We start from the raw sequence: 14,717 nt of genomic DNA on the forward strand, positions 1-14,717 counted from the left end.
GTTGCTCAATTCATGAATCATTATGCTTATTTCCATCTAATAATCTCATTATTCTGCCTGTTTGTTTGTGAGATGCTGTTTTATACATTTATCTAAGAGAAATTGTATGATTAGTTTAATCTTTGCTGAAAAGAGAGAAAACAAGGTTAAGGCGTCAACTTTAGGAGTGCGTCTAGTTATAAAGTATCGGTTCCTTATACTCTCTCAAGGAACCATAGTCATCTATGGGACATGTTATGTTAGAAACTAAGGCTCGTCAATACATATATCATTGAATAAAAAATAAAGAGCTATATAACCTTGTTATTAACGTTGATATAAAAGATATACCCTGAAAAATTGACTAGACTAATACTGTGAGGACCCGTGCAGGCGTCAATATAGTCTCACATCAATTATTCGTTGGATAGATCTTGCATACTTATACATAATTAAAAAATCTAAACAATACATTCCGACTAATTTTTTGGAGGTGAGATTCTAACGTATGTAAACTAGGAGACATTACAGTACGGATCATTGGGGCTAACCATGTGCTGATCGTGGTGCTTGTGATTAGATTTAAACCCTCCTCGAGAACATCAGGGATTAAACGAGAGGAGTATGTGAAGATCCATGCGGCGTGTGTTTGGTCTTACATCGGTTATTCGCTGGATAGGTTTTGGTACTTATATAGGATTAAGGAACCCAAATAATACCTTCCGACTAGGTTTTTTGAGTGATGTTATGGATTGCTACAAGTACTCTGTTACAAATACTTTGTCAACTTGGAAACTATGGGGTTGCCCTTTACATTTGGATAGTGTTCCACTCATGAGCTCAACATGTCAATGCAAGGAGGTTTGCTGATTTTATAATTTATCCTAACCTGCACCACCATATGTATGAACCATTGGTTTATTTTAGTGCTGAATTCTCCATTAGATTATCTCATACATCACTTTCATGTTGTAATAACGAGAACTATATTATAAATTAAACAATTCCATAAGATTTAATTAGAGTACCCTCTCAAGGTAATTGGTTAGATGTCATCAACATCAAAGCTAAATTTGCAACATCTGTATGTGATGGGTGTGACGTGTGCTGCATATCCTTCTCATCTAATTAAAAAATTACTCATTTTTTGCTTTCTTTTTAAATGTTTCTAAAAAGTGCTTTGCATCATTATCTTGACTTCCATCAATCATACATATCAGATACATTAGGCTAGTGGGAGAAAACAAATGAGTTCTATTAACACTTAGAGATATTTCAGAGCTTAGATTAGATGATTCTCTTGCGAACCCTATTCAAGGCCATCACCAAGATTTCATATATGAAGTGGTGGAAGTCGCTAGGGTAGAGAGGTACAAGTGATTTGGATGGCTGCAATGGCTAATGGGAAGATGGTCTGTGGATCAAAGAAGGATGGAGCTATAACTTATTTTCCAGGATGATTGTGTATGGCACAAGTATAATGGTGAGGCTCTTCCTCTCAAGTTTCTTCAATCAGGACTGAAGTTTACAACAACAAAATAAAAGTTTTAAAAATAAATTACCAATATATAGAACTCCTCTCCACTTAAGTACTTGAAAAGCCAACTTTCCCCTCTAAAGGCTGAATTTATAACTTTAAAATTTAATGGTTTGAATGAGTAAATAAAATCCGATGACTTAGATTATTTCTTGAGATAAATTATTTCACACTATTATATCATCTTTGCAATATTGCTTAAGTTTATTTATAACTAGAAGTTTAGGGTGGTTTTGCAAAAATAGAATGAAATGAAGAGTATATATCTATATCTCTCTCCCTCTATACACACACACACACATGTAAATAATAATTTTGGTGAAGAAAAAGAAGGAGGCGCACGCTTCCATTGATGTTCTTACAAATAAATAAACAATACCATAAAACATCCTATATTCCATAGTTACTTATTAAATCATTTGGCATAATTTTGCTAAATAAATAGAAATAAAAAATAAAATGGAAAATATATATATTTGGTTATTCCTATTTTTATTTTTTAAAATAATTTTTAAATAACTCTTTTATTCCCTCCAACTGACTCTCGATATTGGCACCACTTTTCTGCCTACTGAAGGCCTTCGCCACTCTTCTCTTCCTCCCATCATTGTGCGCCTGTCGAGTGACTTTCTCCACCATCTCATCGTCGTCCTCCGCAATCCCACCATCTCTTCCATCTGTTCATTCGTTGGTTCTCGACATTTTTCCGCCATCATCCATTCATTTATTCATTTTCGATATCTGTTCGTTTGTTCTCGATATTTATCTTTCGTCGTCATTTGTATGTTCGTTCATTTTTGGTATTCATCCATTCAATTATTTTCTCGAAAGTGGAGTCTGTTTGTTTTCGATATTCATCGAGCATACTTTCATTCGAGTGGCTCCCATGTCCTTGGTTATCCCCCTTCCCTACTCTCCACTCTCTTAGTGCTTGCTCGGTTTCATGCTTTCATTTTCTACTGCGGTCTTTAGTTATTTTAGGATCGATTGTTTTGTTATAAAAAAAATAAATATGTTTTTGATTATAATAAATCTGAAAAAAAATTGTTTCTTTTTTTTTAAAAAAAATAAAGAAAAACGGATTCAAAAGCAGCCCAAAATTGGCGATTTCAATCCACCCAAAATAATTGGTGAGTCCAGAAATAATTCATCATCCTCTTTAGGACTTATATATAGTTTATCATTCATACATCCATTCTATGGTGATATATACTATGACGTTGTCGGCAATCCAAAGCCCTCTGGTCTCTCCCATGGCAGCTCTCCCTTTCCCGTCCCCTCCTCATCTCCTCCTCCACCTCTCAAACCCTAACCCTAGATCTCCCTGGCGCCGGAGCCCGAGCGTCGCCTCCTTTAACCAAATACCCCCTTCCTCCTCCTCGACCTCCTTCCCTCGCCTGTCTGGCGGCCACACCAGCCCGGCGCCGTCACCCTCTCCATTCCCCTCCCTCGCTGAAACCCTCAGACGGCACTCTGCTTTGCTCGTCCACCTGGCCGCCTTCGCCGTCTACCTCGTTGGTTTCGGTGCCCGCGCCTGTGCCATCGGTTCTGCTCCAATTCTTCCCCCCACCGCTGCCACCGCCTCAGGTATGTGGCGTTTCCCTCTGTATCACGAGGCGATGACAGTTGAGGCAAAAAAATCCTACCTTTTGTTTTCCATTGTTCAGGAATAAACGATTCTGGAATAAAAAATATCACCTTTCGTTTTTCCTCTATGCAAACTCTGTTGAGTTGAACATCTTAATTATTGACTGCTGTAGGAGTTATTTTTCATAATTTTTATTTCAAAGTTTTATTTTGGAGTTCTAGTTTGCCCGAAATTTTGTTGGTACTGTTGGATTGCATACGGATATCAAAGTTATGAACTTTTCTCGGTATCAGAAGCAGTGATACTGGGAAAAAAACCCACCTTTGGTTTGTCCTTTCTATCATCTCGATGTTTAGTTGACACCAATTCATGTAACATATAAGAGATTTTTTTTAAAAAAAAGATAGAAATACTTTATAAATGCTTCATTGATTTTATTTTTCTTGTTTGCTGGGAATGATGTTGGTGCTTCTGGATTTTCAATGGTGCCAAATCCATTAACTTGAAGGGAGTCATGCAGTGGAGAGCTCTGATACAACTGCTGAAAGAGTGGAGGATGAGGAGTTAAGGGCTGCACTTGAGAGTTGGAAGTCAAAGACATATGCTCTTACTGTCCCTTTAAGGATCGTTGCCCTTCGTGGATCCATACCACCCTCGTGGATTAAGGTTGGTGCCTCATTATGATCTCGAAAAGAAAATATCCTTTGCTCAATCTGGCCTTGTTGTATGGCCTTTGGCATTTTATTTGTTGATTTTATTAGTTTGTTCGCTTATGATTGGGATTATTCTAAATTTTGAAATGTTTCTGGTCCAAAAGGAATTAATGCTGTTATGGAGATGGAGATGATCAAGTTCTTTAGAGTGAAACAACGTCCTTCAAATTTTATACTTGCATTCATAAGTAGATACCATTCTGCACACTACTTCCTTTTTTTTTTAATGTACTACATAATAAGTGCTTGTCATCTGAAACCTTTCTGGAGGAACTTTTTTCCATTGTCATATTGATGCAGGAGAACAGAGCTCAAGTTAGCTTCAGCTCACAAATCTTGTTGTAGGCCAATCTTTCAATTGTCAAGCATAAATGATTTACCCTTTGGTTTTCACTTGCATCTATTTCTCTGATTCAATGTTGTCAATACATTGTTATAAGTCTGGTTATCGTATTGTTTTCAGCAATTCATGCTGTTCTTTCTTATATTTTTTGTATAATATAGGAGTTCATTCAAGCTCAAGGAAGAAGGTTGAAATTAATCCCAGAGTTCCGAGGAAGTCTTGAGTCCATTTTCTCTGACTTGTTCTCGGCTTCGAAGAAAGGTTCTCTGCAGCCTAAGTCTGCCATGGCAGCTGATATAGTTTCTGTCGGTGATTCTTGGCTCAGCCATGCCATTATTGGAGGTTTAATAGAACCCATGAAAGCTGTAGAATGGGAAGCTTGGTTTAAAGTTTTAGGCAACAAATGGAAGGTGAGAACCTGGTACTTGTAATCCATACATCATTGATCCTTATCGTTTATTTGGGTCTGCTCCCATACCCACAAACATAAATATTGAAAAGATAAGTATTTGCACATAAAATTGTTTAAGTAATGTATGGTAAATCATGAAGTTGATCAGTGTATACACTTATGCCTATTGAGTTATTTTTGTCATTACCCAGTTATGATCGTGGCAATTTGAGGTCTTGAAGGGGCAGACTGGGGACAGACCCAATAGGGGACAGTTATGTGTACTTCCCCAGGACTTGAACTTGTGCCATTGTGTTTGTTAACTGAAGCCCTTTACTATTGCGTCAAGCAATGGCCCCACTATTGAGTTATTTTTGCATTCTAAAGAATTCTAAATTTCTATTTTTAGGAGTGAAGAAATCTATTTTTTTTGAGGGAAAGGGAGTGAGACCCATCCACACTATAATTACCTAGGTCGAGTAATTGGGAATGCACCATCCAAGATTCAAGTGCAGAACCTTTGGTTGCTAAGCAGAGCGGTGTGGCCACCGGGGCAAGCCCAGTTCACTACAAGTGAATTGATTTAGCAAATATTCTACAAAAAACAGTTTCTATGTCTCAACTATTTTTTGAGTTTGAAAGACTGGTTAGTGTTCGTGTAAGCTATGACCTGTTAATATGAATTAACTGCTCTGTCATATGCTCTCTCTCTCTCTCTCTCACTCACTCACTCACTCACATAAATTGGGTTCCAGCATGCCTTGCAACTGATGTATCATACCTATTGTCCTCTTCTATCCTTTTTGGGCTTTGATTGTCATTATCAAACTTGTAGCAGTGTTCGTAGGAATGCCAAGTGTTCGTAAAAGTCCAATTGTTTGCTCAGGCTTTGCACCATAGTTGACTTTCCGGGTGCTCAGTATGAATTGTGATTGGCTTCTGGTCTTTTGTATCAAAATCACTGGTATAGTTTTATCAAAGTCTCTCAGGTATATCTATGCAGGAACAATAAGGGAGAATTAGATTCTAATGGCTACGTATGGGGGGTTCCTTATCGTTGGGGAACCATGCTTATAGCATACAAGAAGAACAAATTCAGAAAGCACAATCTGAGGCCAATAGAGGTAACTTTCTTTCTTGTGTACTCCTGTCCAGTATTGTGATTAATCCATCAGCAAAAGAAATCAATTAAAATGATTCACTTTCTACTTCTGGACGTCATTACAAATTTTGAAACTTAGGCTGCTTTTATTCTGAATTCTGATGTCCGTATGATTCTTAATCATTCAAAGAAAATTTGAATCTAGACTATTGCTATGCTGTCTGTCTGTCTGTAAGTTCAAACTGAGGCTATTGTGCATATGCCTATGTTGTATGTTCTAAACTAGTTCTAAACTAGGAACATTGTAATCATTGCAGGACTGGGGGGATTTATGGAGGCCTGAACTTGCTGGAAAAATTTCAATGGTTGATTCTCCTAGAGAGGTTGTTGGTGCAGTTTTGAAACATATGGGGGCGTCTTACAATACAAAGGATATTGAATCACAGGTTGTTGGTGGGAGAGAAGCTGTCCTGCATAATCTGACAATGCTTCAAAGGCAGGTACAAAGAAGATGGTTTCAGGTTGTTGGGCGTCTTACAATACAAAGAATGGATTCCCAATTTTATTTCAAATTAGTGGCTTTATGGTGTGAATGTGTACTAAGGGTTAAAGCTCACTTTGATTTTGTACTGCCTTTGCTGCATGTTCTTAAATTTCACCTGGAATAATTTACACTTACATTACTCAATCTTTTACTGATAATTGATTAATGGTCACATCGTATATTGGAAGTAAAGGCAACAATTACTATTTTGAATAGGCATGCTGAATTTATGATGTCTGCTTCTGATTAAATGCTGAGACTCTGGTCGCATTCTGCAGGTACGACTGTTTGACAGTGTGCACTACCTAAAGGCATTTGGGGCAGGAGAAGTCTGGGTTGCTGTAGGATGGAGTAGTGATGTTATTCCTTCTGCCAAGCGCATGTCTAATGTTGCAGTGGTTGTTCCCAAGTCTGGGACAAGTCTATGGGCCGACTTATGGGTATGATCTTGGTTCTCTTTAACTCTCTTCTTATGCTTGTAATTTGCTGTTCATAAGTTCCCCTTATCATGGCTTCCAACTGTTCATCGTCTAATGCACTAGTTGGCCTTTGCGTACTTTGCCATGCTGACATAATACCTATTGATTCTTGCTTAAGAACCAGTATACATATACATGTACATATGTATGTATGTATATATGTATGTATGTATACCATGCTAACTGCCTCCATTAAGGAGGTTCCGAAAATCCTTTATTAGTTGAATATTTAACCCCTTTCAGGCAATACCCTATGCGGCGAGATTTGCAACAGATCAAATTGGTGGCAGAGTCAGAAGTCCATCTCCGCTAGTTAATCAGTGGCTAGAGTTCTGCTTACAGACTGCAAGAGGACTGCCTTTCCAGCAGGAAGTTGTCCCAGGAGCATCTCCATTCGTTCTTGAGCATCCTCCACTTGAAGGATCTCAAGAACTTGGAAAGGGAAAACCAAAACTTGATACAAATCTCATTGAAGGAATACCTCCACCTGATATATTAATGAAATGTGAATTTTTAGAGCCGTTATCGGAGAAGGCAGTGGAAGACCACCAGTGGTTGATATCTAGTATGCAGAAACAAGGTGCTGATTGGATCAGAAGCATGCTTTATCATGTCAGATCAATCTTTAATCCACAAACAAGGTGTTGACAACTCTGCAGGGATTTTAGGCTCTTAATTCTTAGATCTTCCATTCTATGGAAATATTAGTGCATAAAAATAGAATTCAACTACTTTGCCATTATAAAAATCTTTCTGTTTAAAATTATTGGACTAGTTCATGTGTCTAAGTACAGCTTTTTGGGTCATTTGTAACTGCTCATTTCATCATTATGCATTACTTTGACCAACTTCTAATTTTTCTTTTTCTTTTTTTAAAAAAAAGACCATTGTAGATTGGCTAGCTTATGTTCAATCAGGTGCCACTGTCAAGGACAGGGTCCCTCTCTCTCTCTCTCTCTCTCTCGGAGAGAGAGGAAGAGGGAAGTGTTGCCGTAGGAATAGGGATGTTGATCATGCTTATGTCTCACTAAATGGTAAACACTGCTTGGATTATTCAGAGGAATGGCCGAATACCGTTGAAATCTTATGGCAACCACTAGAGACCAGCAGTTCTCTTCTATAATCTTCAACTCACTTCCCTCATAAGAATGGCTGAATATAATTGAAAGGTCAAATGATCAAGTTCTATTCAAGTACTAAAGACAAGCTATTGTTTTTTATGATTAAGAAATGTTAATCAGAATAGTTGAAATGATTTACATAGGATCAGCTAAGAAAATGGAACTGTATTTAAATTATATATCATCTATCTATTGGTAGCAGAAAAAATATATCATCTATCGATTTCTTTAGGGGGTTTTGCAGAAACAACAACAAACTGGAACATAGAAGCCCTATGCATGTGTGTAAGAAATGGTTTCCTAGCAACAAAAAGACTACAAAGATTACATCCAATAACTTTGACTTCAAATCCGTTTTAAAGGTACTATCTCGGTTTGCCAGCCTTTAGTCCTCTCCTCTTTACCAAGTCTCCAAGCTTAAGCACAAATCTTAAGGCACACCCTAATCATCCCTTGCCTCCGTGCACATTGAGTGCCATGAGAAATTCAGAAGCCAGCTTATAACTTTTTAGTTCCATAGGTGTAAACTCCTAAGGTTCCCTCAACTAGTTTTGAAGCCAACTTTCCCCAACAGAACAATTTATAGGAACAACAACATCTATGGCCAGCAGAATAAATAAATAATGTGAAGTGGTGCATGGGAGAAAGTAGAAAAAAAAATATAATCTGGTAATGATTCAAGTAATTAAACGTATGAACTATACTTAATTTCAACAAGGGAATGCTTCATCTACAATAATTGATTTGGGCACACTGAAACCCAAAAGTGCTTCACCTGCATGAACTCATCTTATTAAAACCAGCGAAATCCCTGCCTTCTAGATTCAGTTATGTTGTTTCATCCTCGAACCAAATGGCCTTCCGCTGCAGCAATAAAATGCACCAAAAGTAAGTTTCAAAACTTACACTCATGTTAATGGCCTTTTCTAGTCTTGAGCATCTTTGAGCTTCGTGTTGAAAATAATGAAAAATTTTCACCACCTTCTAAACAGACCCCTGCTCAACAGGATCAAACTCAATCTGAGAGTCATGGAATTGACCTTCTTCCCTTCCATTTCCTGTAAGACCATCATGTGGTGCCAGAAGATTCTTGACACTCTCCAAAACATAAGATTCTGTTAATTTCCAGAATGCATCTGCATTGCTTCCTTGAAGACCTATCCAAAACACTTTACCTTTTCTCTTTACTCTACAAGCTAGGGACTTTGCTTGCACTGCCTTCACAATTCTTTCAACATCTTCACGATTTCCTCCTTTCATCTTGAGCAAAATATCACCTGAGGATGTTCTGAATCCCCCATACATGTACCAGTATGCTAAAACTCGTGCTGACAACCATCTGTGGATAAGCTTTGGAATCATGGGTCGTCCTTTAAGACAGAACTGATCACCGAAAAAACCAAAATAAGAGTGTAAGATAGTAGAAAATCGATATGGTATCTCATGATCATCCTCAGCTAACCTGCTCGATTGAGTCAACCACTCGTAAAATCTTTCATGAATGTGCGTCCTCAAAGCAGAATGGACACCGGAACTTTCATCGAACTCAAAATGGATTGCATGATTCCTTCTCTTCTCATCTGATTCCATCTGTATGCCGCCTAGCAGCAAGCCAATCAGAATCTCACGTTGTTCCTGATCAAGTTTCATACTCACAGTTCTTCTGACTACCTTCCTGTTCTGGCTAAGAACATAATGAAGCTTTTCAAGAGATTGAGGTTCAACATCATATTTCTTTTGACGCATTATATCATGTATCTTTGCAGCCTTAACATGATCTTCTACGGCAAGAAACCCTCTTAAAATGGTGTTGCAGGAGCGGGCATTGGTACCAATTGTCCCATTCTCATGCATTTCATTAAAAATCTCCTCGGCCTTCTCAAGGTTACCAACCGTTACCAAAGATTCCAAGTATATATTGTAGAGGGTCCGATTCGGACTGCATAGCGCGAGGCATCTTGAGAATGTAAGTTCCAATTTGTCATGCATTCCCAAATGGAGGTACATGCGCATCAAATCGAGATAGGCAGGCATGAGAGGCTTCATGCCACTTTCAATGAAATCATCTATCAATTCTTCCACAGTTTCAACTTCTCCAGCATTCGACATGACCTCAATTATCTTATGATATGCGGCAACACTTACGGGTATTTTCTGCTCCTTCATCCCTTTGTATATCTCCAGTGATTTCATTGGCTCATTGGCCTTCGCATAAAGATGCATTCGATAAACAAAGGCTTGCGAAGGGAGACTGCAACCGGACTCTAAAAGCTTGAGCCATGTTCTCTCTGTTCCTTTTACATCTCCTTCCTTGGAGCAAGCTCTCATGATGGAGAGTAAAACATCCTTGCTCTCCTCGACTTTGGCATGCCTCATCTCTTCCCTCAGAGCAGCAATTCTTTCTCTATCTATAACATCTTGATAGCTGTGGAGCCATATTAGTCCAGCATAGATATCCTTATGAACCTCAAGATCAGATGTCACCATATTATGGTAGATGAATTCAGCCTGCTTGAGATAATGCTTTGACGACCCTCCTGTCTTACGGACAAGTGCTCGAAAGAGAGAGTTGTGCAAGCTGAGCCTCGGCCTGTAACCACCTAACTGAATCATCTTATTGTAGATTGCACACGCCTCCTCAAGGCAGCCTTCTGCAGGTGCACTGAGATAAGCAACAGTCAGAATATGAAATGTGGACTCACTGGGGATGCGACCTTGATTGATTATGGCATCAAACATCTCGCGGCATTTTGTGAATTTCCGATCCTTTCCCAGGTAATCAGCTAGCTTCGTCGCCAGAGCGAAATCGAACCGGAACCAGTGCCTCTGGGCCATCCATTTGTATACCTGAAATCAACCAGCCATCCATTCAGACAGCTGAAAACTAAACAATTCAATCCTCTTCTGCTAAAGAGAAGAAAAGCTGACTTAGTGCACAAGATCACCAATGGGCCACACAAAACAAACAATGGAGGTGAGCGAAATGAAATTTCGACAAGAGGCTGAGACATGCGGAAGTGTGCAGGTGAGTTCGAAAAGGATCCAGACTCCAGAGGCATGGGGCCGCACGTTTACAAATTTGAAATCAAACAGCTCTCCAACCTGAAAGCTGATGAATCTCTGAACCCAAAAAAAAAAAAACAGTTTGATGCATCAAATTTCCATTAGGCCTCATGCATTAACTGCAGATGGGGACAGCAACGAATTTTTGAGAAGAATAGGAGGATGAAAGAAGTGATGTGCTTGAAGTGGAGCAAACAAGTGAACCTGAAGCACAGACTTCGTTCAGACAGCTAAAATTAAACAATTCAATTCTCTTTGGAGGCTCAATCATGTGCTGCCAAGGAGGGGGAAAAAAACACAAATTTTGAGAAGAAAAGGAGTATGAAACAAGAGAACTCTGTACGGTGAGGCAAACAAACGAACAGTTAGGGGGCAATAGATTGATCCATCAAAACAGAGAGCGGCGCACAGAATCTGGAACTACTACCGACCCGGAAACTGGCTTCATTATCTCGGCTCCGCATGAAGTGGAGAGCGATGTAGGTGGCGTCCTCCTGTGTGATCCACTTGCGCTGCGCGTTGAGGATTCTGACGCATGTGGAGTTCTTGTGGGAAGGCAGCTCCTTGCAGAGCCACGCAATCCTGGCCCTCCTCCACTGCTCCGGGAGCTCCTCCAGCTCCCTCACTTCGACGGTGGGAGAGGGAAGGGACCTCATGTCCCTCTCTGCGGTCCCATCCGAGAGCGGCTGAACCAAAGGCCTTCCCGCGTCTTCTGACTCCATCTCCCCCTCGTCCCCTTGCCCTTCCTCTCGTCGCGAGGGCTCCACGGCGACCAAAGAAGCCCTTTTAGGTGAGGGAAGGCGGCGGCGAAGGGGGAGGGGAGATGGGGCGTTTGAGAAGAGGGCGCCGCAATGGAGGAGGCGGGGAGGGGAAGGGAGGGGGAGGGAGTGTCGGAGAGCGGCGAGAGAGGTCGAGGCGGTCGGGTGGTAGCGGCGGCGGAGGGAGAGGCCGGCGGGAAGCGCGGCCGTGGAACAGAGCTCGGGGCTTAGTGGGAGGAGCATCGCTTCTTGCTTCCCTCTTTTTCCACCCAACGGGCAACGGCGAGCGGACGGTTACTATTAAACAACTAGGAGCTTAGGATATATTTTTCTAAAAAATATATTAAATTATGATAATGATATATATATATATATATATATATATATATATATATATATATATATATATATATATATATATATATATATAAGGATGATTTTTTTTTTTTTTTTGGATAGGATGGATTGCCAAATATATTCAAGAGAATGAGGGTGGAAAATTCATCAAAATTGAAATAAGGACGATCAATCTTGTACTCCATGGATATGGTGAAACTTTTAGTAATGCATAGGGTGAAACCTTGAGTAACTGCTTATTGTTTAATAACTAATCTCAATAAATAAAAAAAATACATAAACATTTTTCAATTACTTATAAAAATTTATAATTAATAAATTTATGGATAATTCATAAATCATTGAAAGGTTTTGGAGGTTTTTGGATTGATTACTAAACAATTAAGAGTCATCTAGCTAATTAAAAAATTAAAATAATTCAAATTTTTTTTATTAATTGAAAGAATATTGTTACTATGCTTGTCCTTGTTTATGTGAATGATTGGTTGCACTGGGATATGCAACTTTCCTTCTACAAAAATGCACTCTTCTTCTAAAAAGCATATCTATATTTATTCTTGAATAAGAAAGAGAGAAAGGAGAACTGCATAAACAAAAACAGAAAATATATCCATCAAATGTCCTACTTGTAATCATGATTGATAGGATATAACCATTCATAAAATGTTCTTTCCAACCCCGGTTTCTTTTTCACAGCTCATATGTCGCTTATATAGCTCCTAAATTAGCTATGAACATTTCAATTGTTTGAAACGATAGATTAATGGGTAAATATCATCAACTTTAACGTACGTTTGTTATTTATACATAAATATAATGAAATACCTTCAAATCATTCAAACATCCATTAAACTTACTATAGGAGAGTTTTTAAACCACAATACTAGAAAGGGTTTCCTATAGCAAGAAATTTTGGATCTCTTTGCTTCACTCATTGACATAATTATCATGCCTTTATTCCATGTATAAGGTCTAGCCATTAAAAAAACAGATAAGACCGAAAGGTTTTTATAGATCTTTTACTTGGGGTGATTCTATCTATCATTCCATGCTGTGGTGGAGACTCATTGTTTGGCAATGGAGACGAGACCCTCTACATTTTTGTGGTTTGTTGAATTGTCTATGTTAAGGGTTACCATGTGTAGGAAGACAATTCTTCCAATTTTAAGATCACAACAAGTAAGAGGATTTCCATCTTTGTTTGGAGGGTACGTTAGTGACCCTGCATTGGATTCTTTTATTTTTCAGAATTTGGGTCTATTGACAAGATCCACAATGCGACATTAATAGGTCCATTCGGCTAGAAATAACCCCATTTCATCATCATCTAGTACTCTGAATGCCAAGCAAACTCTTACTAGTTTTAGCAAATGTTGATTGAAGCTATCTCTTAATCATTGAAGAATTTAATGATATGATATAAGACAAAGTTGATTTAAGACCTATGATCAAACTTCTTGACTAATCTTTATAATTTTATATTTTAATTTTTTGAAAATTTAAATCTTTTTAATCAAAAAAGAGATTTAATTTATATTTTAAAAACAAACCTCACTAGTATAAATAAAGACTCGACCTCATGCAACAGTTTTATATATATTAATTTCTAAAGAAAGTAAATAGGACAAAATCTGGCAAATTTTTCCATAAAATTTTTGTGTTCCTCATTTTTATATTTATAAGAAATTTAATTAAGTAGATTGAAGAAAGAAATTCATTCTCTCAAATCAGATTAAGTTGGTATCCGAGTCTAGGGTTCTCTTTCTCTAGTTTGTTGTCCAAACTTGTTAATAATACCGGTAGACAAGTAAGAAATTAGATATGCTTAAGGTTTATTGAGAGACAGATAAGAATGATGGTTGTTGAAGGAGATGATGTGAAAGATCAACTCAACCAGACGGAAGAGAAGATAACACCACTCGCACAATTCGCACCTTGCCAAGTGCCTTCAACTTCGAGAGCCTTCGCACAGAGTCCTACTCCCTTTGCAAAACTTGTATAACATTGGGCAAAGAGAACAAGTCTTCTATTTAAGAGGATGTAGAGGAATTAGGGAACAATAAACTTGTAGGTAATTAGAATCCCTCTCTTCAACCTTTTTAAAGTTGAAGCTGGAATCGATATAATTGTTTATGATGGAAGGTTAATGTGGAATCCCTCTCTTCAACCTTTTTAAAGTTGAAGCTGGAATCGATATAATTGTTTATGATGGAAGGTTAATGTGGAGAAATTGGATAATTGGTTAGAACATCTAAAAAATTATTTTATTTTATATCGGTATACAAGTGTCCAGGTGGAACTTTTGCTCATTGGAAACTCTCTAGTCATGGTTGTAATCCAATGGAACATATGTGCAAACATTATGTGTCTAATATGATGTAGAGATAATTTCAAAAAAAAAATGACTAGGAAGATAATTTATCCAATTGGCCATGAAAAAGATTAGTATATTGTGGTAATATGTTAATGAGGAGTATGACTAATTATAACATTTCATTCCATAGATTCACTCTTTTTTCCAAAATATCTATAAATGAATATGCAGTCTTAATGAAGTACGTCAGGGGTCTCAGTAGGAGCATCCAAAAAGAAAAAAAGCTTTTTAAGGTGGAAAATATTGGTGAGGTTTGTGTGAAAGTAATGGATATAGAGAAAAAGAACAAGCCAAAGATGGAGGAGGACGGATAATAAATCAAAGAATTACAGTAAAAGTAATGGAAAAACAATCTATAAAGAAAGAAA

At 38.1% G+C, this 14,717-nt stretch overlaps 2 protein-coding genes across 3 annotated transcripts; one reads left to right on the plus strand and one right to left on the minus strand.

The window, feature by feature from the left end:
- Positions 1-2,632: 2,632 nt before the first annotated feature.
- Positions 2,633-7,524, plus strand: LOC103716646 (putrescine-binding periplasmic protein-like protein). Of its 2 annotated transcripts, none has more exons than XM_008804731.5 (7): positions 2,633-3,103; positions 3,613-3,770; positions 4,322-4,570; positions 5,541-5,675; positions 5,971-6,153; positions 6,476-6,637; positions 6,920-7,524. In XM_008804731.5, the coding sequence occupies exons 1-7, from the start codon at positions 2,716-2,718 to the stop codon at positions 7,322-7,324; spliced, it is 1,680 nt and encodes a 559-aa protein (XP_008802953.3). In that variant the 5' UTR covers positions 2,633-2,715; the 3' UTR covers positions 7,325-7,524. The 2 variants fall into 2 exon arrangements, with proteins under 2 accessions (XP_008802953.3, XP_088579226.1); XM_088723100.1 differs by having other exon boundaries at positions 2,717-3,103; positions 3,625-3,770.
- Positions 7,525-8,447: 923 nt separating this feature from the next.
- On the minus strand, positions 8,448-11,924 carry OTP51 (endonuclease). The gene is made up of 2 exons (XM_008804732.5): positions 11,292-11,924; positions 8,448-10,644 (listed from the first exon to the last, which is right to left on the minus strand). The coding sequence occupies exons 1-2, from the start codon at positions 11,859-11,861 to the stop codon at positions 8,782-8,784; spliced, it is 2,433 nt and encodes an 810-aa protein (XP_008802954.3). The 5' UTR covers positions 11,862-11,924; the 3' UTR covers positions 8,448-8,781.
- Between the last annotated feature and the right edge of the window lie 2,793 nt (positions 11,925-14,717).

The sequence above is a fragment of the Phoenix dactylifera genome, chromosome 6 (assembly GCF_051530095.1).
Source record: "Phoenix dactylifera cultivar Ajwa chromosome 6, Ajwa_hap1_PhDact_Kaust_v1.1, whole genome shotgun sequence".
Classification (NCBI taxonomy): domain Eukaryota; kingdom Viridiplantae; phylum Streptophyta; class Magnoliopsida; order Arecales; family Arecaceae; genus Phoenix; species Phoenix dactylifera.